Source organism: Stenella coeruleoalba, assembly GCF_951394435.1.
Source record: "Stenella coeruleoalba genome assembly, chromosome: 5".
Classification (NCBI taxonomy): domain Eukaryota; kingdom Metazoa; phylum Chordata; class Mammalia; order Artiodactyla; family Delphinidae; genus Stenella; species Stenella coeruleoalba.
The window spans coordinates 134,102,372-134,130,272 of record NC_137150.1 but is presented as its reverse complement, the minus strand read 5'-3'; the positions used below and the strand labels follow the sequence as shown (position 1 = coordinate 134,130,272).

The window sequence follows — 27,901 nt, the reverse complement described above, 5'->3', positions numbered from 1 at the left end:
TCCGATAACCTCTCCTCCGGCACCCTCTGCCCAGGCTTTTCTCAGCACAGCATCATCATCTCCCTTCTTCCTCTATAGTCTGTGCCAGCACAGTCCCCACTGGTCTTATCCCCACATCTTGGTTAGGGCAGGAAGGAGCCATGTGGGGTGGTTCCAGAGAGCAGAACACTCTGCAGTTAGGAGGGATGAGGGTCCGTGGGCAGGTGAACAGAAAGCTGGACCACGCAGCTGCGCTCCCATATCACCACCCATGATTCTGCCACGGTCAACAGGAAGGGCTGTAGGAGGCTGCTTGCAGGTAAAAGGCCAGCGGTTCCAGCTGTACCATCACCATGACTACTGTGTAGCACAGACCATCTGAAGGTCTTCTCGCTTTCTTTAACTTTTCTGCAAGGCAGAGGGAACGCTAACTGGAGAGGAAACTGCCCAGTTGGCTCCCTGGACTTGCGCCCCTTCTGGTTCCTCTTCTGCCCTCTGGTGGAGCCAGCGAGGACAGCAACAACCAATAAAACCCAGCACCAGAAACAAGGCTCCTTGCAGATAAGAATCGTGGCCCTCATTTTCATACCTTTGTTGGTATCGTTTATTGTTATCATACTAGCTCATCCCATGACACGAACATTACGCATCACACTTCTTGTAAGCCTATAAAGGAGAAATGTATCATAAGTGCAGCGAGTATTGAGTGTTTTTCTTCTTAAAGAAATAAATGACTACACAGTTGATATCATTTTCTAGACTGACTTTGCACACCCAAGGAGGGGAAAGCTTTGCTGCACTTTATCAGTAAAATGTGTCTATTAGAGTCCTCGGTCCAGGCCACAAAGGGGATTATGCTCTGTCTTGAAAAATGCTTCTCACTCCTCCATAACCTTAGAACTCAGGGACGATTTCATTCCTCATTACGCCTAGATCCTAATATATATTTTAGATCTTAAAACTTTGAAACAGATCTGAGCTTTTCAAAAAGGCTATGAAACCTAAATTCATTCCCAAGAATGTATAGTATTTATTCTTTTCGACTGCCGTAACAATGTCTTATGAGGTGGATTAGATGGGTGACCACCCTTGACCCACAAACTTAATCACTGAACCCAATGGCTCTTAGCTTTCAATTCTGGCCACAGGCTTAGTTATGTCGGTGTTCATTGTCACAGTGGGTGGAATCAACTCATAAGAAGCACACGGACGAACAAAATGAAACTTGCTACTTTTTATCCTCCTATATGAATTCTGCTTTAAAAACTCTGGGCCTGTTTTTAATCCTTATTTAATCATATGGCCTGATACCAACTGAAGCTTTTACACAGAGATGAAAAGCTTATTTCCTTGTAAAATTCTCACAAGGAATTATTACAACAAAGGAACACCTTGTTCTGGAAGACCAGCTTAATAACGCAGCCTGTTTCTCTATACCCTGGCGGTTTATGTTCTTGAATGACTGAGCGTATTCCATTTCTTAGAGTGACTCCAAAGGGGAAAACGCATGCACCAAACAGAAGAACTGGCCACACGGGGCCCTCCTTTTACCTGCACTGCCCCCCACCCCGCTTGGAACTAATTTAACCCGCTCTGCACCTCTCACCTTGGCCATCTTTCCGCCCACTCAGATTTCACCGGCTTAGAAGTGTCATAAGTCACATGTCCCAGTTACCTTTGGCCCGGTAACAAATCGCTCCACATTTAGCAGCCTAAGTTGTGTGCTTTATTATAGATCATGATTTGTGAGTTAGGAATTTGGGTAGGGTAAGGCTTGCCTAAATGATCCTTCTATTCCATGTGACGTTGACAAGGTCACTCAGCGGTGTCCAGCTGGTGAATGGGCTGGTCCCAGGGGTTCAAGACAGCTTCACACACTTGTCTGGTGTCTTGGCAGGTTGGCTGGAAGGCTGTGCGGCTGGGATGGTCAACTGGAGCGCCTACAGGCAGCCCCTCCAGTATGCTGGCCTCAGGGGCCTCACTGAACAAGGCAGAAGCCACACGGCCTTTTGTAATAAAAACCACACAGCATCACTCCCACCATACGCTACTGGTTACCAAGTGGTCACAGAGGTCAGGCCACGTTCAGAGGGAGGAGAATCAGACCCCACTTCCCAATGGCAGGAGGGTCAAGGGATCTGTAGCCTTCTTTAATCCACCACACTATCCGATTTCAGGGTGTGCTGAAATGCTCACATCATTTACTTATAGATCCAGGTCTTGACTAACTTGAACTGGTTTAAAATTTTTTTAGCAGTGCCTAAAAGCAATGGTGTTGTTTTGTATTACCCAGTGATGAGCAGAGCACTGTATCTGCAGTACTTACTAGAGCACATCTCACTAGCTGGAGAGTAACAGAGTAATCTTCCTTTATTGCTGCTGTCCACGATGCGAATAATCATAATATATTTGTTAAAATGGCATTAACAAAAAAAGTCTCCCTCCATATCTGATGTGTCAATACCTCTGAGTTTTCTTAAGCATGGATTTCTCTGTTCAGAGAGTTAAATGACACCAAAAGAGCCATTGAGTGCAACCCACACTTCATCTCGTCTGACCATTTTTGGGAAGAGAGTTGAAGGCATCCAGCCTGGATGGAGTTCAAGCAAAAGGAACAAAGTTGGGGAGAGATTAAATCTTTCCAAGATTCTTTGAACTCACCGTGTCCAACGCCCTGACACCAAAGGCACCAAAAAAAAAGTGTTAATCATCCTCATTTAGGAAGAAAGCCTTATGTCTCCGGATCTCCAATAACACCTTTATGCTGGGTGATCTTCACAGCACATGACAGCTGAGGTGTGCTGCATGTCTTGGTCATGCTTGTGCCCACTGTCCTAAGGGCCCCATCGGAACCCCTCGTGTGCCCCCAGCCAGGGAAGAGAACAGGTGCCCCCCTGATGATCCTCATCCCCACAGCCCACTGTGGCTGGAGGTGGGCCAGCGGCACCGGAGGGGGATGGATAGGTGTGCATAATGAGGGGCTTCCTACTGGCCACCCTCCCCAGCAAAGAGTCTCACTGGCCGGAAGGCAGAATCTCACCGGTTTAAAAGGGAACCCAATCTCTTGCTTCTCCAGAACAGCTCTAAACTTGCACACTCGAAACAAAAAGGGGGCACTGAGACTAGTAGCTACTTAACCAGCACGTACTGCTTCTCCTTTGTATCAATAAGAATAAGTGGCTGTCTCTTAGATATGACAAAGAAATGACTGTAAAAGGGGCATATGGAGTGGCCCAGATCGGGGCTCGAGACCCTCTTTTCTTGTGCATTATAGTTATGGAATTGAGATTTGTTGTGGTAAGTACTACAGCTACACTGCTCTGCTCATCACTGAATATAAAAAATAAAAATAACTCCAGTGCTTTACGCACTGCTAAAATGTTCTTAAACCAGTTCAAGTTAGCAAAGACCTGGATCTAAATAAATGATGTGAGCATTTCGGCATACCCTGAAATCAGATAGTGTGGTGGGTTAAAGAAGGCTACAGATCCTCTGACTCTCCTCACATTGGGAAGTGGTCTGATTCTCCTCCCTCTGAATGTGGCCTGACTTCTGTGACTACTTGGTAACCACTAGAATATGGTGGGAAAGGCCATGTAGCTTCTGCCTTGTCCACTGACCCTCCCTGAGGCCAGCATACTGGAGGGGCTGCCTGTAGGCGCTCCAGTTGACCATCCCAGGTGCACAGCCTTCCAGCCAACCTGCCAAGACACCAGACAAGTGTGTGAAGCTGTCTTGAACCCCTGGGACCAGCCCATTCACCAGCTGAACACCGCTGAGTGACCTGCATCACTCCCCCATTTTGGTCGTCAACTGTATTCCTTACCATAGTCTCCTGCCATGGAATTAGAAAGGTAAAAATGATTTTTAACAGGCCTAGTACTTTAATAGTTGGTCAGTTACCGTGCTCAGACAAAAGCCAACGTCTGTAAATGCAACCTGACAGTTGAGGCATTGCTGGCTTAGATGGAAAGAATCTACGAAATCATAAAATTTACATTCTGCAAAATGTACCATTAAAAGCTGACCACGCCCTCACAGGCATAGAAAATGAACTTATGGTTAACAAAGGGGAAAGCAGGGAGGAGGGACAAATTAGGCGTTTGGGATTAACAGATACAAGCTACTACATATAAAATAGATAAACGACAAGGACCAAGGACGTACTCTATAGCACAGGGAGCTATATTCAATATCCGGTACTAAACCACACTGGAAAAGAATGCAAAACTGTGTGTGTGTGTGTGTGTGTGTGTGTGTGTGTGTGTGTGTGTGAATGTATAACGGAATCACTTTGCTGTACACCAGAAACTAACATAACATTGTAAATCAAAAATAAAAATCACAGCTGACCACGCAATTCAGTCCACCTGATATAGTAGCCACGTTTGTTCACTGCCATCATTCATTGATCCGTGCACTGTACACAGCACAACCTTCCAGATAGAGGGGAGTACAGCAGAAGGGCAGAGCCCTTGCGGTCAGAGATCTAGAGGCCAAATCTCTCCTTTCTGTCCGTCAGCACCCGGGCTGCCGTCCCGCTCTGCCCACCTGTCCCACCAACCCCTCCCCCACGCCATGTTCTCCTCCCTCGCACAGCATCGTAATTATCTCCTTCTGGATCACTCTCTAAGGCTAAGGCTGCAGAAAAGCAGGAGCTGTGTTCATCACTGTTTGTCACTGTAGTACCCCCAGCCCCATGCAGTGTGTCTGGTACGTGGTGGGTACTCAATAAACATTCCCTTTCAATAGCCTACTTGGGTCCAAAATACCACTTGGTAGTTTGAAAGACTGAGAAGCAGCTTTTCTTCGCCCCATATCAAGACTCAACTTTCAGATGGATGACCAAGTGAAGAAGGAAAGAGAGAGAGTAAGTTGGGGTAGAGTCCATAAAACGGGTAAAAATGGAGAATTTTTTTAATCTGATGATCTTGCACGCATATATAAAATCAGACTTTCCTTCACAGACTGAATAAATATATATCAACATGGTCTGTGTTTCTCCATAAAGCTACCCTTTCAGAAGCTTCAAAATTATCTTTCCAAACAATCTTTGATATTTGTATATTTCCATCCTCCCTCTCATCAAACATAAGCTATGGGTAGGCTTCCACAATTCACTGGTCCTCTACAGATAGGATTTGTGATCAATCTGTACACATTTTGGTCAATTCTTTCAACGCATGGAATCCAAAAAGAACATCTGGCTAGGAGACACAACCTTGGAAACAATACTGATATCACTTTATCGCAGATGACTACTGATCACGAATCCGTTTCGGAAGACGGCAAGCCAAGATCAAAGTGATATACCTTCCATTTTCAGATGGAGCAGGGTGGGGTATGAAAGGACGCTGCTATCTATACATGTTAAGCTTTGTTTTGAACAGGAATTCATACAATGTAAGAAGTGGGAAACTGATTGTAGAATACACCCATTACTAGAAAAATGCAAAATTTTTAACAAGAATGTGAGAGAGCTACAGGCACTGATAGGGAATGATTTCTAAGATATGATGTTAAGTAAAGAATGTAAGATATAACCGAATGTATTTCCAGTGTACTACTTTTATGAAAAAGAAAAAAGTAGGTGTGGTGTTTTTTTTTAATATGTCCACAAATTCTTTGACTTTCTCTTTAAAAGGTGGGATGGAATTCCAATCTCCCTGAAGGCTGGACCTAGTTAAGAGAATAAAACAGAAATGACTGTGTGACTTCTGAGACAAGGTCATAAAAGGCATTCTTCTCTCTTGGATCCCCCTGCTCTGGGGAAAGCCAGATGTCATGTTTGAGGACACTAAAGCAGCCCTATGGGGAGGGTCCAAGTGACGAGCAATTGAACCTCTTGCCAACAGCCATGTGAGTCAACCACTGTGGAAGTGGATCCAACCACAATCAATCCTTCAGATGACACCACAGCCCTGCAAACATCTTGGCTACAACTTCAGGAGCCAGAACTACCCAACTAAGCTGCTCCCAAATTCCTGATGCAGAGAAACTGTGAATAATAAACGTTTATTGTTTTAAGATGCTAAGTCTCAGAGTAATTTGTTACACAGCAGTAAGTAACTAAAACAGTGAGGATACTTACATATATGTTTGAATATGCACAGAATATCTCTAGGGAGAAAACTGAGAGGCTGGGCCTCAGGCATGGACGAAGATTTATTTTTCATCACATTGTATTGTTTTATAAGTTTTTCTTATCCTAATATATTGTTTTTTCTTTTAAAAAAGTACATTTTACAAAAGAATCTCATGGATTACATGAATGACCAAACTGTGCATAAATATCTTTAACCTCTATTTTATTTCAATTTTTAAAAAATTTAATTTACTCAACTTTTGAAATAAAGTAGAAGAAAATAGTAAAATAGAAGTTGAAATATTTTAGAAGATATCTCCCTCAACTTTGCCCAGATACAGACCCCAGTTAACAAATCATCACTCTGTCAGAAAAAGAGCAGAGAAAATCAATGATGGAAAAGGAGAAGCTTAGGAGATTTAAGCATCCACCTCCCCAACTCTCAGAGAAAACTTTTCTTTGCTGAATATCAAAGGAGCTCAGAAAATGACTAGCGCAAAGCCAGCCTATTTTAGAAAATCTTGAAGAATTTGTGCTAGGGATTATCAAAGGGTCCTACTCTCTGTGTCTCCCCAAATACAACTGAATCAATAACTCTTTAGTGACCACCACTGTATGTGCAGGTCGTCCTATATATACTCTCATAGCGTCCTACTCATCCTTGATCCCATCTTCTCTTCCTACCAGCATTACCAGGGTGCCCATTATGTACCAGACCCTGTGCCAGACTATGACATCTTCAGGGAGAAGAGTGTCTCTGGCTCTTCCACAAGGGACACTAGACTGGGGCAGCGGGGAACGGGGCTTGAGTCCAGCTTCTCACTAGCCAAGTCACCTTGAGCCAATCATCCATCCATCTGGTTATTTACCTACCATTACCAAAACTCACTGACTGAGGACCTCCCACGAGCCCACCACCGTGCCAGGCAGTAAGGACACCCTGTGGATCTCATGCGCATGCACTGTGCACACACGTGTGCATAAGAAGTTAGCAAAGCATGATGTTCCACCTTGGTTTCCACCCCAACTAACCTTGTATGATTTCATAGACGTCATTTGTAAGTAAGTGGTGTTGACACTCAGAAAACAAATGACAAAAAAATGTCATTTGGGGGGAAACATTAAAGTCCCTGAAGTGCATTTTTGCTCATTTCCCTTCTAAACACACAATTCATACTTAGTTATGAAAATAACATCTCCCTTTCAAGCTCTTCAGAGACCAAACCCCACAGGGCAGGTCTCAGCCTGCTCACACCTGGCTGAAGATGCACAGACAGCTGCAGCCTTCTGACCCACCAGGAGTGCCTCAGATGTTGGTCCCCACAGACCCCCGCCCCGCTCCCATCCCCCCGTGTGATATGACAATGCTTGGGAGGCTTGATTTAGTTACTTATTTATTTGGGGAGGGGAGGTATCTCCAGGTGACAATGCTCATTCAAAGCCTTGTCTTTTTTTTTTAACTTTTTATTTTATATTAGAGTATAGTCGATTAACAACGCTGTGATAGTTTCAGGTGCACAGCAAAGCGACTCAGCCATACATACACATGTAGCAATTCTCCCCCAGACTCCCTTCCCGTCCAGGCTGCCACATAACACTGAGCCGAGTTCCCTGTGCTGTACAGTAATAGGTCCTTGCTGGTTATCCTCAAAGGCCATGTCTTTCTCAAGTTCTACTTTGTTCCATCCTCAGTTTCACCTCCCTGGAGAACCCAAACGTGATGGCAAATGCAAGTCTTCAAGCTCAGCGTTAGCTGTGTATTAGTGGTTTATATGAATGACCTCCGAAACGTAATTTAAGAAATTCTTAGACTCTGACCCAGGATTATTCACGGGTCACATTAAGATTTTTTAAGTCATGTGAATTTGCCAGAAAATCCATACCTCAGACTATCCCATCCCTAGACACTGCCTCAAAGTATTAGATGAACCGAACCTGTAAGTGAGACTTCCTTGGCGACCAAACCGCCACAGCTGCTGAAGTCCTAACTTTACGCTATGGTGTTAGTATTTTGTTTGTCGTTTGTTGTTACTATGTTGGTGTGTTATTATGTTGTCCTCCTTCCTTTTCACGAACAAAGAAGAAAAGAATCTTCCTTACTAAATATATTGCAGGGTTGCCGTATAATTAGATGGTAAATAATGAACACTTCTTTGAGAAAACAGAACTAAAACTTAGCATAGTCAGCAATTCATTTACCATACAGTAATTGAAGGAGGCTTTCCTGTGGCCTGTTCTATACATTCCTGGCTCTTTTGCATCCAAGAAGACATTCTTGCATACGTATAGAATAAAACAAAATGACTAATAAAATGACAATTCTCACAAAGATGGGGGACATAAACCACCAGGTGGCTAAAATTAGAAGCAGATTTTATTATTACATTTTACTGGGTCGTATGTCATTACTTTCTGGTAATCAATACATTTATTTGTAACCAATACATTTATTTTTTTAAAGAGGAAGAAATGTAAAAGTTAAAAGTTCCCAAATAGAATGAGGGCTAGTTAATTTTAAAAATTGTGTTTAGTAGGCTGTCATATGAAGCCTAGGAGAATGTTCTCTCCTTAAAGAACAGTTTTACACATCAAACATGGAATCAAAAACCCACCAAGACACACTTGCCTGACATGTTTACAGAACCCAGGAGGTCAGACGTCCATTATGGAATACAGCGTCCAGATAAAGCGGGGCCCAAAGAAGGAACCTAGAGAAGGTTAAATCTGGCAAAGAAATCCTATTCTGAACTAAATTAAGGATTTTAAATCGAGTATTACAAACTCAAGAGCTAAAATAGTCTAAAGGGTTTTTGCTTGATTTGGGATCTTTTGTTTTTCAAGGGAATGATTAGAAGGATAAGAAGAAAGTAAGGACTTCCCTGGTGGTCCAGTGGTTAAGACCCCATGCTTCCAATGCAGGGGGCACGGGTTCGATCCCCGGTCAGGGAACTAAGATCCCGCATGCAGTGTGGCATGGCCAAAAAGCAAAAAAAAGAAGAAGAAGAAAGTGAGTTATGCCTTAACAATCCTACAGGGCACATCCTAGGTGACCCTCAGAAGCTGTATCAAGCAGTAGTTGCTTGAAAACCAATTTCACTGTTTGGAGATCCATTTGTTTCCTTAAAGAAAGGAAAACAACAACTGAGCACCAAGCCAATCATCAAATATTCTGGTTAAGCAGTCCACGACATGCCCCCTTGCCTCTGCCTTCACAAACTACTGAGCAGAGTCTGAGAAAACAATTTGTTTTTACCTTTCATAATATTCTTTTCCCCAGAAAATGGAGGTAATTAGGAAACTAGAGCTATTTGCCAGAAATAAATATATAAATAAAATGGCAGGGATGGAATCGGAAAGGGATTATTCCTGTGCAAAATCAATGAAAGTTTATCAGAGCTGAGCAGATGTAACAATAAGAAGTCACATTTATAGCAGGCTTATTTCAAGTCAGGTACTGTTCTGAGTGTTTTATACAATCCTAATTTTGAATGCCCCACAAACTCATGGAGTAGGAACTATGATTGTTCCTGTTTTATCCATAAGCAACAAAGGCACAGAAAGATCAAGTAACTTGCCCAAGGTCACACAGCAAGAAAGGAGCAGAGCCAGGATTTGGTCCCAGACCCACTGGCTCTAAACTCTGTGCTGTTGATCACTACAGTCTACTATCTCACACAGGCAGCCACCCGTTCACACACACCTTCACGTTCCAGACCTGTGTTCCACGTTGGAGACAGCACGCAGAAGGTAGTGCCATGTGTGAGTGGAGCTTAGACAGAGGGATACCCAACCCAAATTGGGGTTAGAAAAGTCTCCCGAGAGGAGATGATGGCCATGCTGAATCTTGGACACATAGCAGAGAGCCAGGCAGGGAAGACCGGGAGGGTTGAAGGGAAGGAAACTCGATTCAGGTACAGCACATGCAAAATTTCCAGGCAGAAAAGAATGTGGTTCCCTCTAGGACCAGTAAGTAGTCTAACAAAGCTGGCATAGCGGTACCATGGGTAGCAAAGCTGGATGGGAGGGATACTCAGGCAGTGCCAACTAGACAGGAATCACATCGCGGATAGCCTTGTGACCTGGCTAAGGAGTGTGGATTTATCTGAAAGTCTGTAATAAACAACTGAAGATTATACTAGGAAACAAAATGATCAGATCTTTTCTTTCTTAGCTCACTGGCTATGACAAAGGGACTAGATTCGAGGGAGCCGAGGATGGAAGCAGAAAGACTATTAGGAAGCTGTGTTTCCAAGCTGTAACAAGAGGCTGGAATTATGTAGTCAGGCGACCAGAACAAGGGGAAATTTCTTAAACCAAGGAGCAGATTTGGGGCACACACAGCAACACTGTGTTCGGATTTCCCCCTCCCCTAACTTCCCTGAAGTCTTCTGGCTCCCAGTGACCCTCCTAGGGATTGTACCCTCAGGTTATGTCCCAATACATAATCGTAAAATGTCTCAGCATCTTAAAATTTGCTCAGAACAGCACAGTGAAGAAACGCAAGGCTGTTCTTCCCAAACTCTCTTGCCACCCAGAGAATTCCTGAAATTCTGATCTTAATCACTTTGGGAACTGGTTTTTTTTTTTTTTTTTTTGGCTTATTAAAATTTGCTTATATTTCTCCCAAGGAGGTTTAGGTCATAACCGGCCTCTATAAGCCTGAAAGTATTTTGGAAGGATTATGATTCAACATACAATGCACATTCTTGACCTTATTATCTGCTGTTTTCCCCATCTGGCCAAAGGTCTTTGGGAAGGGCTTTTTCAACAAAGATCCTCCTGTGAGCTGCCCCCGGAACCTAGTTCCTCATTTGTGATGTCTTGTAAGAATGTCTATTTAAACCTAAAACTTCCTCACTTGTGTCTCTACAGAATCCTTGTCCTCTTTGAATCTTTGAAGTAAGGCTGAAACTAGGACATAAAGGCAGACGATGTTCAAGTCGTCAGCATCTTGCATTCTTCCAAAGTAAATGTTAAATGTTCAATAAATATTACAGTATTTAAATAAACTTCCACTTTGCTCCCAAACATACCTTATCAATTCTACAGAAATGGAAGACCTTTTTGGAGCTGAAAATTTGGGCCCGCTCTGGGTCTCTGAGGTTTGAGTCCAGAGATACTTCTCACATGACAACCTACCTGTTTGCATTTATTCACTTTAGGTATTAACGTTTCCTTTGGCAGAAATTGCTTTGAACATCAGCAGGGCTGGGTGGGGTTTTGTTTTTGTTTTTTAAAGTGAATTCTTTAATAACCTCCTGACTAGAAGGGCTAGTTAGGATTTTCAGTACAAAGGACAGGGGGACGCTGGACCCGCATCCCCATTTCCCACCACTCTCACCCCAAACTTTTTGATTCCAAACCCTCAGTTCTTCTTTGTAACGCTCCTTTACCTCTTCTCCCTGAAACCCAAGCTGTCCCGCCTCTCCCCCCACCCGCACCCCCCACCGCCACCCCGCGGATAGAAGTGCTCGGTGACCATCAGGGCTCCAAGAGCTTCATCCCTGCGCGTCCCTCTGGGATCAGATCTCAACAGACCAAGACTAAGGATGGGAGGGGACGTCCTGGGAGTTGCAAGAAGCCAGATTTACCTTCACGAAGAGGGTGATGTCGTGCTCCTGTCCCGGGGCCCCCTCCTCGGACACCTCGCCGTCCTCCTGGCCACCGTTCACCGGCGCGGTCTCGTCGCCGCGCTCGGTGCTGCCCCCCTCCGCCAGGTGGTTGCTCAGCTCGGCCTCGGGTTCCCGGGCCTCCGTCGGCTGGGCCACCTCCACATCCGCGCTGCCGTCGAGGGGCTCGTCCGCGCCCCCGGCTGTGGCCTCCTCGCCTGGCTCCTCTGGACCCCGCTCTCGCCTCTCCTCCTCTGCCTCCTCTCTCTGCCCCAGGGGCGCACCCTGGTCCTCGTCCTCGCCAGCATCTGCCCTCGCGCCCCCGGGGGCCGCTTCCTGTGACTCCTCTCCCTCCCGGCCCCCTGTCTCTTCCGCGGCCCCCGCCGCTGCACCCGGAGGCTCCCCCGCAAGCTCCCCAGGGCTGCACTCCGCGCTCTCCGACGCTGCGGCCTCAGTCGCCTCGGCCTGGGTCTGCGGGCTGCTGTCCCCTCCATCCCGGGGCTCACCCTGGGCCCTGTGCGCCTCTCCCGCCGGCCCCCCGACATCCGTGCTGACCCCCGCCGGCCCCTCGGCGACCGTGCTGACCCCCGTCGGCCCCTCAGCGTCCACGCGGAGCCCCGCCGGTCCTTCGGGGACCATGCTGTCCCCCGCCGGCCCCTCGGCGACCGTGCTGTCCCCCGCCGGCCCCTCGGTGACCGTGCTGTCCCCCGCCGGCCCCTCGGTGACCGTGCTGTCCCCCGCCGGCGCCTCGGCGGCCGTGCTGTCCCCCGTCAGCCCGTCAGCGTCCATGCGGGCCCCCGCCGGCCCAGGCGCGCTGCCTCCCGGCTCCTCCGGCCCGCTCTCCGCCTCTTCCTTCGCCCCGGGGGCCGCGGGATCCCCAGGCTCCACCTGAGCCTCCCCCGGGGCCTCGCCCTGCGCACCGCACCCCGGGCTCGCCTCCTCCGCCAGCTCCGCGCCGCTCGCCCGCTCCTCTCCCTCCCGGGAGCCCTCCTCCGCCTCGGCCTCGCCCTGCTCTCCGCTCGCGCCCCGCGTCTCAGCCCCCGGGCCACCGCCTGCGTCCGGCGCCACCTCGCCCGCGCACCCTCCGTCCGGCCCCGGCCCTTCTCCTTCCGTCACCTCGGCCGTCGCGGCTGCGCCCGGCCCCCCGCCCCTCGGCGCCTCGGCGGCGCCCTCTCTCGCCTCCTGCCTCTGCGCCTCAGGGCCGGAAGCCCCCGGCTCGCCCCGTCTCTCCGCCTGAAGCGCCGAGCCCTCGGGCTGGCTCTGGGGACCCGGGGAGCCCCCGTCCGGCTCCGCGACCTCGGTCATAGCCGCAGATCCCTGTCTTTGACCAGAGACCCTTCCTGGACGCTGCTGAGGAGCCAGGTGGCGCTGGGCGAAGGGCGCGGTGCCAGGGGCCGCTGCGCCAGCTGCGAGAGGACCCCCTGCCCGGGACTCTGGAGGCGCCTGGGCGGTACGCTGGGCGCGCGGGGCGAAATCCTCCCGCTCCAAAACGCTGCGCCCCTTCTCCCGGGCTTAAGCTCTCTGGGCTATTCCTCCTCCGCTCGTGCTTCTCGCTGGTTGCGCGCCTGATTCCCACCTGGACCCTAATTCCGACCTTGGTTCCCTGGAAACGCGCTCGCGGAGGTGCAGTGCGCTGCTGGGGAGGGTGCTTAGCTGCTGCACCCTTTGAAATGCCTGGCCCTCTGTCCAGGGGTTGACCAGAAGTCCCCGGTGCCAACTCCATCCCCACTGGGACTTGGGCGGGGTTTGCATCCCCTCTTCTCTGCCTATTTGAGTGGCCTGAGAGCCTGGCCAATGACAGTCTTTCTTGTGACCTTTGTGGGTTTCAGTGAAAAGATCCTGATTCTACTGACCGCTTCGGTGTTTTCTGGAACGGCTTCAAGTTCCAGAGCCATTAAAATCACCCCCAAACACACACGACACCCAAACACCTAATTCCCACCTTCCCAGGGGTCAGGGGTTAAGCTCAGCAGCTGTGCAACTGCAGATGCCCCTGTAGTGCTTCAGTGTCCTAGAGCAAGAGGGGTAAATCCTGAAAGAAAGAAGGGGAGGCCACACGGCCTCCTTCCAATTTCTCCAGGGCCCTGCTGAGAAGTTCCAGAGGCCCTGATATAGGAGCAAGTGGAGCCAGGTGACCTTCTTGGACCAGGGATGGGTCCTGTACTCTCTCCATGACAAGTACTGGGGGGTCTGCCCTCTGGGGTTATATTCTGCATCTCCCTGGTCCCTGAAGATGCCAAGAACCTGCTTATCTTTCTGATTCTCCTAGATTTTCTAAACCCATGTTCAAGGCTTTCGCCTTAAAGTTGTGTGTTAAGGGCTTGGGGAGCTGAAGGTGGGGAGACGAAAATGGAAGATTTGAAGAAAGGGAGCTATGGAAATCACTGGATTAGAAATCTCCCAGGATCACAGACCTTTCCTCTTAGAAGAAGAAGAAGAAAGAAGAAGAAGAAGGAGGAGAAGGAGGAGAAGGAGAAGGAGAAGAAGGGGAGGGGAGGGGAGGGGGGAGGAGGGGGAGAAGGAGAAGGAGAAGAAGTTATGATGAAAATTATGTAGTCAGTGTATGTGTCAGGCTGGATCATGTGGGTGACAGTAAGGGGCTGGTTGCCCAGGGTGGCACAGCCTAAATGTGAGCGAGCAGTGTTCCCAGATCAAGACTGATTGAACTTGTCAGGCTCTCAAAAGCTTTGATACTGCCCTGAGACTCATTTGTCTATCATGTCCATAGAGGGTTCTATTATCACTAAAAAATCAGGGAGCATCTGTGATAGGGCCAATCACAGTGTGTGAGTCACACATTTGGCCAATCACCAGGATGTCTCAAGACATGGAAACAACCTGAATGTTCTTCCGTGGAGGAGTGGATGAAACAAACATGGTAGGTATTGGGTTGGCCAAAAAGTTCGTTCGGGGTTTTCCATAACATCTCACCAAAAACCTGAACGATCTTTTTGGCCAACCCAGTACTTACAATGGAATATTATTCAGCCTTAGAAAAGGGTGGGGGGGGCTTCCTTGGTGGTTCAGTGGTTAAGAGTCTGCCTTCCAATGTAGGGGGCGCATGTGAGTAAAGCTGCAATGAACATGGATGGCACTCTATTTTAAAACACAGCTCCTATTCTCAGTCACCGTCTTCTGCCTTATTTTTCTCCATAGCAGGTATCTCCATCTGACATGTAATATATTCTACGTACTCATTATCTGTCTCCCTCATCCCACCCCACTAGGATGGCAGTTCTGTGAAGCCAGGCGTTTTTGTGTGTTACTGCCTAGAACAGGACCAGGCACATAGTAGGCTCTCAATAAATATATGCTGAATGAACGAATGCATGCGTGCTTTCATATAGGTATATATCAACCTGAACCAGTTTTCAAAAAGACTTTTCTCAGTTGGTTTTATACTGTGGGGGACAAGCTAATGTCACAAGACAGGCTGTTCCCAGAAATTCTTATCTACTGACGGTGGTGAATACTTCAGCAAATACTTTTAATAATTAGCAAAGGCCGATCAATTGCTATAAAGGAACACAAAGGAAATACCAAATAAATCGAGTTGCGAAGGTCACTGTGAAGTCACTTGGAGATTTGCACAGTGTTGACTCAGCAGCGAGCACCAGATTAGCTATTTAAATACCAAGGAGGGTTAAACAGAGGTGACAAATTCAGGGATGGGAGTCAAAACTGCTGATAATTAAGTCGATTTTAGTAATTTTAGAGTTTTCCTACCATATTTTACGAGGAAACATGAAGCAGGGTAACTCGAGGATTACAAAGAAAATCTCTCAAAGGCTTACAAATAAATGTTTTAAAGGTTTGTTGTGTTTGCTGTTTTCCCAGAACAAACAGACTCATATCCACAGAGATCCCCTCTTTCTCTGGCAGATCTCTGCTCCTTTCAGAAGAGCCCTTGGGATGATGATGTGTCTAGAACATTCAGATCACTGGCTGCACTTATGGCCAAACAGAAGTCCCCCTTGCACTGATTTCTCTTCAAGCTCTTCCTCCCCACCTAAGAATGGCCCCAAACCTGGCTTTGCTGTTATCTGTAAAGGTATAGTTCAGTTAAGAGAAGGATATCGGCACAGAATAGTCCTCAACTAGGAGGCAGGGATTGTGCATGGATAGAGCGTCTTGCAAGCCGATAAGAACATCACACAAATCAACACAAATAATGTCGTGTGAAACGAGTAGGTTCTCTGGTCACATTGCCTGACTTAAATCCCACTTTATCATGTATTAACTGTGTGATCTTGAGTAAGTTTTTCATCTGGAACAGTGAGTGTTATAATAGGATCATTGTAATTGTGCGTTTTAAATCAGAGAACGTATGTGTCATACCCAGCACAGCGCTGCTTCTTGTTAACATTACAGTCTCCCTGTTGTACTTGTCCCAGGGGAAGAGCGGTCACTTATTGACAGAACGGTGTATTACAGGGCTGGAAGAGCCATGGAGAACTAGGGTGACACTTTGTCCCACTTAGCATGGGATGGTCCAGGTTATGCCTTCTGTCTCGGCAGCATGATCATAAGAGCGTCCCCTGCCGCTCTCGAAAGTGTCCTAGTTTGGACAGTGAATTATATGGTCACTCCACCACGAACTCATCTAGCTAGTGAGCGTTTCTTCTGTTTTCTTTCCATGTGATTTTGCACTGTTCTCAAAACAAACTAGATTTTGAACAAATGCTTTTTGGATGATAGAAGAGATTTTAAAAAGCAAGAAAAAGAGGAGGAGGGAGGGGTGAAGGAGGAGAAGGAGGGGCAGAGGGAGGAGTCCCCAAATTTTTATGACAAACCACCTGCTGAAAGCCTTTCTGGAAAGGTAGCCCATAATCTGGAAGGAGTGTTGATAGAACACGTTCAGCCCAGGGAGAAGGGCAGGGGAGGAAGGGTATGGAACCCTCCTGCCAAGCTGGTTTCTGGGTCCTGGAGACTGTAGTTTGAGCTTCTTATTCTGTTTCCTTTCCTTCTGACACCAGCAGCATCAGTAACAATCCTGGGGGAGATGGAAACAATACCAGAAATTAAGACTGAAAATCAATTTTAAACCTTTCACCTCTATCTGTAAAGTTTTTTCTTAGCATGTTGGTGTTTTTCTAAAAATGTCCAATCTCCTGTATTTGCTCCCTACAAGTTTTAGAAACTTGGGTTTCTTTTAAGTCTTTTAAACCCTGAGTTTGTGATCTCTTCTCTCCAGTCCTCCAGAACCCTGTAATCTATAGTGATGGATGCTGACCTGACGGAACAGAGCTTAATCTTGAACGCTGGCTTTCGGCTAGGGGCAACTTTGTCGTGGGATATTTGATAATGTCTGCGACATATTTTCTAAACTTCTATTCCTTACCAGAAACGGAAAAAATTTATCAGAACAAAAAAGATACACAGCCATAAAAAAGAAGGAAATAATGCCATTTGCAGCAACATGGATGGACCTAGAGATTATCATACTAAGTGAAGTCAGTCAGAAAGAGAAAGACAAATATCATATGATATCACTTATATGTGGAATCTAAAATATGGTACAAATGAACTTATTTACAAAACAGAAAACAAACTTATGGTTATCAAGGGGGAAAGGGGGGGAGGGATAAATTAGGAGTTTGGGATTAGCAGATACAAGCTACTGTATATAAAATAGATATAGATGAACAACAATGTCCTACTGTATAGCACAGGGAACTATATTCAATATTCTGTAACAAACCATAATGGAAAAGAATATGAAAAAGAATATATATGTATACATATACGTATATATATATAACTGAATCAACTCTGCTGTACACCAGAAACTGACACAACATTGCAAATCAGCTATACTTCAATTTTTAAAAAATGAAAATGGGGTTTCCCTGGTGGCGCAGTGGTTGAGAGTCCGCCTGCCGATGTAGGGGACACGGGTTCGTGCCCCGGTCCGGGAAGATCCCACATGCCGCGGAGCGGCTGGGCCTGTGAGCCATGGCCACTGAGCCTGCGCATCCGGAGCCTGTGCTCCGCACCGGGAGAGGCCACAACGGTGAGAGGCCCGCGTACTGCAAAAAAAAAAAAAAAAGAAGAAGAAAACGATAGGTGAAGCTAAAAAGAAAGGATGCACTGGAGTATGTCTTGTTCCTAAATACCCAGAAAATACCTGTCACTTGCCAGGAGCTAGGTAAGTTCTAAGCAGCCAGGAGAAACACAAGCTGGCCATTGTTAGACTTTCCAATCCTTTGTTTTTTTCCTTCTACCTGTAACTAGAGGTCCACAAAGAAAGCATGTACCACATCTCAAAATTGGGTTATCGTCTCTATGTGATGTAGTCATGAAAACTGTCATCTAGAGACACTATCTCCATTTTACTCACAGAACTGAGAAAATCTACCCATCCATCCTCCTATCCATCACCAAATCTATCCATCGATCATCCTTCTATCCACCCACCCATCATTTATCCATTCATCCACCACCACACAAACTTTTTCTGAGGACATTTCTTGTGACACAGCCTCAGCTAGTGTTGTAAAAATAAACGTAAACAAAACAAGGTTCCTTCCCTGCTGTGTAATTCTGCAGAGTGGAAAAAGCTTACTAAACTACAGAGTTTTTCATATTCACGCTGGTTCTTGCTGGTGTACCACGCCATGCTTCATCAATAACTTTGATTATACATTTGTTTACTCTGAAGATCCTTAACTACACCCTCTAAGCCCAAATATGCCAAGGCCATGCTTTGTAAAAATATTTTTGCTGCTCATATATTGAAATACATTTCTTAAAAACTTGGAGTCAAATGTTTGAAATTTGTTGATTTAACACAGTTTAAAAAAATCATCTAGCTCATGATTTTTCACTCCAAAATACTACTAACATCTGGATTTTCCTTTATAATTTGGTTGCGTTTAATCTGATTGGACTTGAAGGAGATAAGGGCTGAAAAGGAGGGTCTGCCTGGGTGAGAGCCTCAGCCCTGTTGGCACATTCTCCCTGGGGATGCATATGTTTAATGGGTGAGTTATGAGTTCAGTGACCTTGGGAAATCCCTTTCATTTGATGGGCATCATCTTGGATGAAATGATCTTGGGTTCCTTCAACACTCAAGTTCTGTAATCTATGATCTAACACCTCACGTATTTAGAAGTCACTAATCAGAGCAGAACAAAGCTTGGAAGCAGAAATTGAGCAAAGAAGGTCTCCCAGAGCCAAAAACAATATAACTGAGTTGGCTTCTTAAAGCGTGAGTGTTTTCCTCAAGGATGAGCAACAGAACTCTAATTCAGAGCCCACGACTTTATTCTAAATTCAATCTAACCTATTTTCTGGTGTCTTAATCCAGAATACATTAGAAACAAACGATTACATTAAAAGCAAAGAGGGAAGTCAAGCTTCAGTTATTGATAAGGTTTACTTCTTCATCTCAAATGAACCAAGAAAATGACTTATTGATTGAAAGAAAGAAAAAAGGAAGGAAGGAAGGAAGACAGAGAGAGGGAGGGAGGGAAGGAAGGAGGGGAGGAGGGAGGGAGGGAGGGAGGAAAGAAAGAAAATAAAGAGCCCCATATGCCTGGCAACAAGGAACAAAAATCTTAAAAGCAGACTGATGACTATGCATGTTGGGGAAAAAACAATAAAGATATTTGGCTTTATTTTATCATATTTACTTACTAATTAGCACAATATTATTGAGGCAAAACCCCAAATGTAAATATTTCAGGTAGAGTAACCTAACGTAAACAAATTATACGTAACTATTTCTTATATATTATAATAACCCATCTTGAAAATAAGGCATAATTGCATAGATTAGAAATTTACGTGGCCCAGTAATTTATCTTCTTTATACTTTCTTTACTGCAGTCTAAATTAGGTTTCAAATTCTTCCGTAAGTCTATTGCTGGTGTGGTTGCCAGAAATAAGATCAAAGTTCTTGTTCATTTAAAGTTGGTTTCTCAGGAATGGCAGGGAGCAGACTCCTTGTCAATGGAGTCAAACAGAAGAAAGGCAATGAGTAGATCCCAACGCTGAGACGAAAGGGCCCTGGAAGGGAAGAGATCCCCTGTCCCTGGGGATAGCACTTAAACTTCCACCTGCCACTTTCTAGACAGGTGTGCTCTGCTGGATAAGCACATGTCATATCCACAACAAGTGCTCAGTAAAGATCTCACCCTCTCTTAGAATATTAAATATTGAAAGGACCTTAAAGGTTGTTCTGTCCAGCTCCCTCTTAGAATGTTTTGCATTTTGCCACTATTAAGAAAGCTCTCAACACATAGGTATTACTTTTTAAATCGTTTAACACTCTCAACAACCCTGGGAGGTGGTCACTGTCCTGCAGTAGAAACAGGGGATGCCACAGAGTGAAATAACATGGAATTGAACTGGATTAAATTAAGAGTTGTGAAAAACTGACTCTGTAATATGGCTTTTCTTCTGAAATATTTCCCATGAGGACAGCTGGATCACTTTTGGACCTTGTAGAAAAATAACAGTCATGGGACTTCCCTGGCAGTCCAGTGGTTAGGACTCCGTGCTTCCACTGCAGGCGACACTGGTTTGAGCCCTGGTCGGAGAACTTAGATCCCGCAAGCTGCCAGCACAGCCAAAAAAAAAAAAAAAGAAGATAACAGTCATGCTAATAATCCCTGACAGTCATGACGTAAGATTGTGCGCTCCACTTCTTTTCCCTGCTTTACTGAGATATCATTGACATATAACATTGTGTAAGTTTAAGGTGTACAATTACAATGATCTAATACACATCCATCTGAAGTTGAATAAGGCTGCACTCTGCCTTATTTCAGCTCTCATGCTGTAAACAAGTGTCTTTTTCACAGTCTATTCAATGCCAAGGTTTTTGCACTTTTTTGCTGACATCACTGTTTAAAATGGCCCCCAAGCGCAGTGCTGACGTGCTGTCTAGTGTTCTTACTTGCAAGAAGGCTACAGATGTGCTGGAGAAAATATATGCATTAAATAAGATTTGCTCAGGCACAATAATGTGTTTTAGAAAGAAACACACATTAAACAAGGTTACATATTGATCAGTTGATGAAAGAGCTGTGACCAAAGACTTGCAGGGACCTAACCCTGTGTTTCTCCAGGATCAACGGCTCTGTATTTGCTAATTCAGTGTTCACAGCAACTTTATAGAACTACCGAGAATAACAAGAATCAACTGCACTTAGAAGGATGCCCGACACAGACTAAAGCCTCATGAACATCTCCACTTAACCATTATTATTTGAAAATTAATATTTGCAAATTAATTTTAAATAATTAAAAATTAATTATTATTTGTAAATTCTTATAGTCAGTGTTTTGGTGTTAACAGAGATTATTAGTTGTAGGAGCCCCATGGAAATCTGTTGTCTGTATGTCAATGAAAGAATGAATTGGTTTCACCTTCATCACGTGATAGTTCGGACCACCTCCATCTCTAGCGTGGACCACTACAGTAGCCTCCTAACACTTCTCCCTGATTCCAGGATTGTGTCTCAGGTGAATTCTCAACTTGGCAATTTGAGTCACCCTTTAAAAATGTTAACTGGATAATACCACTCCCCTCAAATCCCTCCAATGGCTTCACTTTACACGTAGGACTAAATCTGAAGCTCTTCTAGAAGCTCTGAAGGTCTATGTAAACTGGTGTTATCTCCCAGTCTTTCTACGACCTCTGTCTCCTGCCTCACTGTTCCCCATCACTGGACCACACGATCTAAACCAGGCCCCCTGCCTGAAACTCTCTACGCCCGCCTCTCCATAGCTCACTCTCTGACTTCTTTTACATCCCTGCTGAAGTCACCTCCTCAAGGTCACCTTCCCTGATTGTCCTGTGCAAAACAGCTTCCCTCCCTTCCCTCCCTCTCTCATTCTCTTACTCAGCTCTGTTCTATTTGTTGGACTTCTGTCTCCCCCCTAGACAGGAAGCTCCAGGAGGGCAGGGAGCCTACCTCTCATCTCCTGGTGCCTCGTCAGCACCTAGAACAGCTCCTGGCATACAGGAGACTCTTGATAGTGGTGTGTTATATGAATGAATGCTATTTTGACTGAACTGGCTTGACTTGCCATCCAAGTCCACCGAATGTTTTCAGATTGTTTGCACAACCAGTGCTTTTTCTTAGGGAGCAGATGTCCTCCTCGGTCAGTCAGTGGGCCATCAAATGTGTTTTAACTAGCAATGTTACTCTGCAGTTCCTGCCCAGGTGGATGTGAACTGTCTATAAAGTCAACATTGAAATGGAGCCACCTCTTCTTCCTTTTCACAGACTCACTTGCCTCATTGAAAGGAAGTCGGGTATCTTCCTCTTGGGTCTCTCTCCCTCATTTGATTTGCCCGAGAACCCCAGAAGTTTCCTCATGCCAAAGGGGTGAGACACTCTTCTAGTTTCCCATCTTCACCAAATGCTGATGCTCAAGCCAGGGGCCCTTCTCCCCTCTGCAGGGATGCCTGATACCAGTCCCCACACAGCCCCAGGGGCTAAACTTCGCGGGTCAACAACCCCATTCCTAGACTCCAAGTTCCCCCCAGGGGAGTTCCCACATCACAGCTCTCAGCAAGTCCCCCCTCGGTTCCACCCCAAGCGGGTTTCGCTCCCTTCCCCTACCCGGGGCCCAAGCTGGTCCCAAGAGCCTGAGGTTAGGGTGCAGTCCAGCACCACTCTACATCCCCTAGGGTGGGCTAAATTCTTCTTTACCCTCAAAACAAAAACAGCCCAACTCTACCCTTCCTCAGTAACCCAGGGCAACCCCCCTGCACCTGTCTTTTGGTGAGTCCAAGATAAGTGACCAGCCCTTCCTCTGCTGACACATAGATGGCAGCTTCTCTCACCAAGAAAAATGAAAGAAACACACCCTTAACATCCAGCGCGGCACCCCTCTGGAAGGCTCCCAACTACATGTGTAAGCAAAAGCCAGCTTTTTTAAAAACTGCACTTCATATTTAAGTCCCTGATTTCACAGATGCCACTCATGACATTTATGAATATATAGGATTTTGCCTTTAAACAAAATTTCAAAACAATCCAAAGGCAGACCCAGCCCTTCCTTCCCCCTCTTTTCCTTGCACTGGGCATCTGGGTGTCTTTGGATGCAACCCTTAACACTTTCAGTCCTTGGCTTCCCAACCTGACTTTTGGGAAGTGATTGCTGTCCTGCTCTTGCAAGGTTATTTGGGACTAAAAAAGACATATGTGTGAACAGAACCCATAAACTGTGGACACACAAAGGTAAGGCATCTTCGTTAGACCTTCAGTCCACGAAGCCAATGGTGTCCAACCCCAGTTGTGCATCAGAATGACAGGGGAGTAGGTCAGAAAGAAAGACTCCCTAAGTCTCATCTCCAGAAATGATTTTTCCAATCGGTCAGACTTGACTCCCTGGTGTCTGTTCCATAGATTCTGCAGGAATGTCTCATGCTCTTTCAGGTTTAGAAAGACTGCTCTAAGGATCAAACATCTATACCTTCAAGGGAACTTGGATCAATGAACTACCACTCCAGAGAATATTTGCACATTAAGTCCTATTTCTACTTGAGAAATAAAAGCTTTGCACCCATTAAAATTTTACAGGTACCCAAGATCAAGTGAGAAAGCTATTTTTCAGGTGGAGAATCTTTGACAGTTCCTTGAAGTTAACCTAGGTGGGACTTTTGTCTAAAGAATATAATAAGGTATATTTGAACCATGTGAGTTTTTATAGTGAAGGAGTAAATAAGGAACTTGGTAGGCCTAAAAGTAATTTAGGCACATGGTAGCAAGGGGGAAAATTCCTAGATTTTTTTGGAGGATTGAGAAAAAGACTTCAAAGCAAACTTATTTGGAGATTTTTTCATATATATTTATTTCTCCTTATAAGTCTAATTGGTTTTTTAAGGCATTACTCGTCTGTATGTCTCTGGTGCACTTATATTCATTACATTTTTAAAAAATCCTGTTGGGTGAGTGCAGAAGCATTTGATACATGTAAAACTTGAAAGCTCTTTTGTAAGCCTGTCTTGAAACCAGGAAGTTGAATTTTCCCAGAATCAAACTGGCTCATGTTTCAATAGAAACTCAGAGCTCACAAAATATGGGTTGTATTTTTCTACTCCGGCTAAACTTTTCTTGCCTTTTTTTCCCTGCTTTTACTCTAAGTGTGTGCACACGGCTATAAATGCAGGTGGCAGTTCTCCTAGGTCGAGATAAAGTTAGATGTTTCACCTACCTGAGGACTTTGGGGGCTTTGTTCAAGTTTCTGTCATGGGATTTGAAGGCATAATTGTTAGATGGCTGTTAGTAAGCTGAACAGTTTCTGAAGTCACAGAAAAGACCAGGGATCATGTACCTGCTGGAAATAAGCAGGTTATACACTAATCAACAGCAGAGTTGAGTCAGCAGAGAGAAAGACTGGGCTCTATCTCTGTGGACGTGGAAGTTGGCAAAAAGGAGTTGCCCTCCTCCCCTTTCTGAGGTGGTAGCAGCAAAATGAGTTGGATGATCTAATTATAGCATGGTGCCATAATCCAAGTCCCCAAAGATACAATTCAGGAGGTTCCCAGGGAAAATTCCTATTGTTATATTCATGAAAATCAAATTGAAATTTAGCATTTCCTTCAATTATGAAGGAGAGGGAAATGGCAATATTTGTATCTGTGACTCTGTCCCCAATTAAAATCACAGATATTTTTAGATCTCATTCCAGACGTGACTTGAAGTGTCACATGTGCTCCTCACTACTTCAAAATTTCAGTAGTTATTAGATCTGCCTCTGGATTTTATTTGATGTGTTCATAAAGAAATACATACATTCCTTCATTGCTTCTTATATTTCTTCTTAAGCACACATTTCTTCTTAATAATTGATAACTGAATTTCAGTGTAATGGGCTTTCTTTGATAATCCTATGCATTTTATTTATTTATTTATTTATGAATAAATTTATTTATTTATTTTTGGCTGTGTTGGGTCTTCATTTCTGCACGAGGGCTGTCTCCAGTTGCGGCGAGCGAGGGCCACTCTTCATCGCGGTGCGCGGGCCTCTCACTGTTGCAGCCTCTCTTGTTGCAGAGCACAGTGGCTCACGGGCCTAGCTTCTCCGCGGCATGTGGCATCTTCCCAGACCAGGGCTCGAACCCGTGTCCCCTGAATTAGCAGGTGGATTCTCAACCACTGTGCCACCAGGGAAGCCCTGCATTTTATTTTATACATTAAAAACAATATTCAGAGAAGAGTTCCCCAGAGTGGCAAAGGGATACATAGCTCAGAAATGGTTAAGAACCCTTGAACCAGAATTTGTTTCGCAGTGGTATTTTAAATGAAACCTATACGTCTATCTTAAAATGTTCCTATTCCTGGCTTCTCCTCAACAGGGATATGAGTTACACAGATGTATTGATTTCTAAAAATTATACAGTTAATGAAAACAGCCTAAATGTCCTTGAACTGAGGAATGGGTAAAGAAACCAGCACATACATACCATGGAACACTTCTCGGTAATAGAAAGACATAAACTACTGAAATATGCAACAACGTGGATGAATCTCAAAAGCATGATGAAAACTGGAAGAAGCCAGACTCAAAAGGCTACAAACTGCATGATTCCTTTTACACAAAACTATTTATCCAAGCCGAAAACAGATAGTGGTTGGCTAAGGGCAGGGAGTAGAGTCGGGAATTGCCGACAAAGGGCACGGGAGATTTTCGAGGGCTGATAGAATTTTTGTATTTCAGTGTGTATGTTAATTTACCTAAAAATGCTGCAAAAATAATCCATGTGCTAGTTTCATGAATATCCCCTGTCTTCCAGCTCTCCCCAAAGAGGTAGGTGGCTGGAAGCCCCATCTGAGCATGGAGGGCAACTCAGCATCTCTCCCTTTGCCTCTGCCCCATCTCACGTGGTCCCCTCTGGCTCCGAGCCCCTGTGTCTGCCCCACCCCCGTCCCATCTCTACCTGCTTCTCCCCGCTCTCTTCCTCATCTCAGCCCAGGTGAGCCCAGACTCTTTGCTTTAGCTTTTCAAACATACCTCCTCACAGAAGGTATTTAGTTGGCATAATTGGGACATAATCGATAGTCCAAACTTGGACACTTTTGAAAGTGAAAGTGTTATGCTGAGGCTACAAGTGTAAACCACGAGATTGTCCTGGCAATCTAGAACACATGGCTCCATGGTGTGGGAGGTGTCTACTTAAGATTTAGGGCTAATGATGGGTAGTGGATTGGGGGTTAGTTACATCAGAACCACGACAAGAAAAAAATGCCAAAAACTTGAACAGTAGACATACAGATTCTTAAGGCCCTTAGTCCATTCCCGGCCCCAAGAATTTTCATTGGCTATACCTGTAACAGGGGTCCCACTCTCCCTCTCCACCTTAGCTGGCTTACGCTTAACTCCCAAATCCCTGTTAATCTATCATGCAAAGCGATTTAGCCATCTCTCTGTTTCATTCCTCACCCAATCTGCCTATTCCCTGAGAGCTATTGTTCCAACCAAAATGGCTCATCAGGGAGCTTTTGCTAATCAGTTCTCTCCCCTGATAGGATCATTCCATCTGCTAGAGAACAAAACAGAGGCAGTAACATTAATAACTAATGCATGAATGTGCTCAGCTCTGCAGGTGGCTTATCTCGCTCCATCCTTTCAGAGCTCTACAAGGTACCTGAAACTATCATCCCCATTTTAAAGATAAGCAGATTGAGATTCAGGGTATCAAATAACTCTGGAAAGCAGCAGAGTCAGTGGTCCAACCCAGGTCTCTCAGACAGCACAGGTGACCCTCGGAACCTCTACAACAGGCCACCTTCGCCCTTGCCTTGTCCCAGGTGCCTTGCACAGTTGTCAGGCAAATATATCCAATCTGCCTGCCCAGCTGCCTGCCTCATGTAATTGTTTAAACAGCCAAATTAACTCAACAGCTTCCAAATAATCTGGCTGTTTCCATTGCATTCCCAACTGCTTGAGCTCAAATAATCAGTAAATGCCAGTGTGAGCTGATGGACGCAGGATCAAGAATCAAGAACATGTTCCTATTCTCGGCTTCTCCTCAAGTGGTGATAACCTTGCTCAGGAGTTTGAAGTCGTTTCCCCTCTAGACACCAAAACCCAGACTTGACACCACACCAGGTGATTTCTCTATGGCTCCAGACCTGTGAATGCAAAACTGAAAATGTGGATGCAGGATTTGGGTTTTGTAATATTGTACAACTACATTTCAATTAAAAACAAAAAAAGATTTCAGATTTTGGTTAACTCTCCAATGGCATAAATATGGAGAGTTAGAAATACCTCCCAAGGCAGATTTAAATTTTCCATTTCAGCCAAATGCTTGATAACAAGAAACCACCCTGGTTTTATATAACCTGCAGCCCCCTCTTTTCTAATGGATGTGTTGACAAGTCAGAAGGGAGGAACTTGAGAGGCATTTTTCTCATGGAAACATTGTGATAAATGGTGATTAGGTATCCGGAGATGCTTCCTCATGTGAGTCCGGGGAAGGGAGGGCCAAACAGGGGAGGAATCAGCAAAGAGAGTTTCAGTTTTCTTTCCTGGACCCAAAATTAACTGACCATAAATTCTTGTAAAATGAGTGAGTTTCTGGAATCCTTCCCCCCTCTTCTCCCTCCTCTCCGAGGTCCTAATGTTATTCTTGAGAATTCCAGGCTCTTGGTTTCCTCCTTTTCTGACATGAGGACTCCGGAGCCTACCCTGTCTCTCCCCCTATCTTCCTCCCAATCACCTACCGTCTCCCTCAGATCAAAACTCTTATCCCTTTAGTGTGGGTGACTTATAGTAAGTGTTCAGAAACTCTAACAGCAAGCTCTTATTTAGCACTGAAGTTCTGCCAGACACTGTTTTAAGCATATAACTTATATTAACTCATATGGTGCTTATAATAATTCTTAAGGTAAATACTGTTATTACCACCCTACACGAAAGACGAAGGCGCTGTGGAATAGAGAGGGTAAGTACTTTGCCCAAGGGCACCCAGTTGGAAAACAGCGCAGTCCAGCGACGCACCTAGACAGCCTGGCTCCAGAGTCTGTAAACTTAATCCTATGAACTTAACCCTTCCTAATATTTGGGAGGCATGGACCTGGTGCCAGCCACCGTCCAGTGCATGCATGCCCTAAGACCTGCTGGTGTGCCAGCCACTGTGCTGGGCACGGGGATACAGGGGTGACAAAGGCACATAGCCTTTGCCCTAATGGAGCCGCACTCCCAGGAGTCCTCAAACAATTAGCCAAGCAATTACAACACGGGGACAGCAAATGTTCTGTTA

General features: G+C 45.3%; 1 protein-coding gene across 2 annotated transcripts in view; it reads right to left on the bottom strand.

The window, feature by feature from the left end:
* CLIC6 (chloride intracellular channel 6) overlaps nucleotides 1-12,978 on the bottom strand; it is a gene marked incomplete at both ends in the record, with an annotated part of 40,968 nt that extends 27,990 nt beyond the window's left edge. The window contains 2 exons of one of the 2 annotated variants that reach the window (XM_079922453.1): nucleotides 11,656-12,223; nucleotides 12,449-12,978. In XM_079922453.1, the coding sequence (XP_079778579.1) occupies nucleotides 11,656-12,223; nucleotides 12,449-12,978 (1,098 nt within the window). Of the gene's footprint in view, nucleotides 1-11,655 lie in introns of both variants that reach the window. The other variant, XM_079922452.1, reaches the window with a different exon arrangement.
* Nucleotides 12,979-27,901: the final 14,923 nt, after the last annotated feature.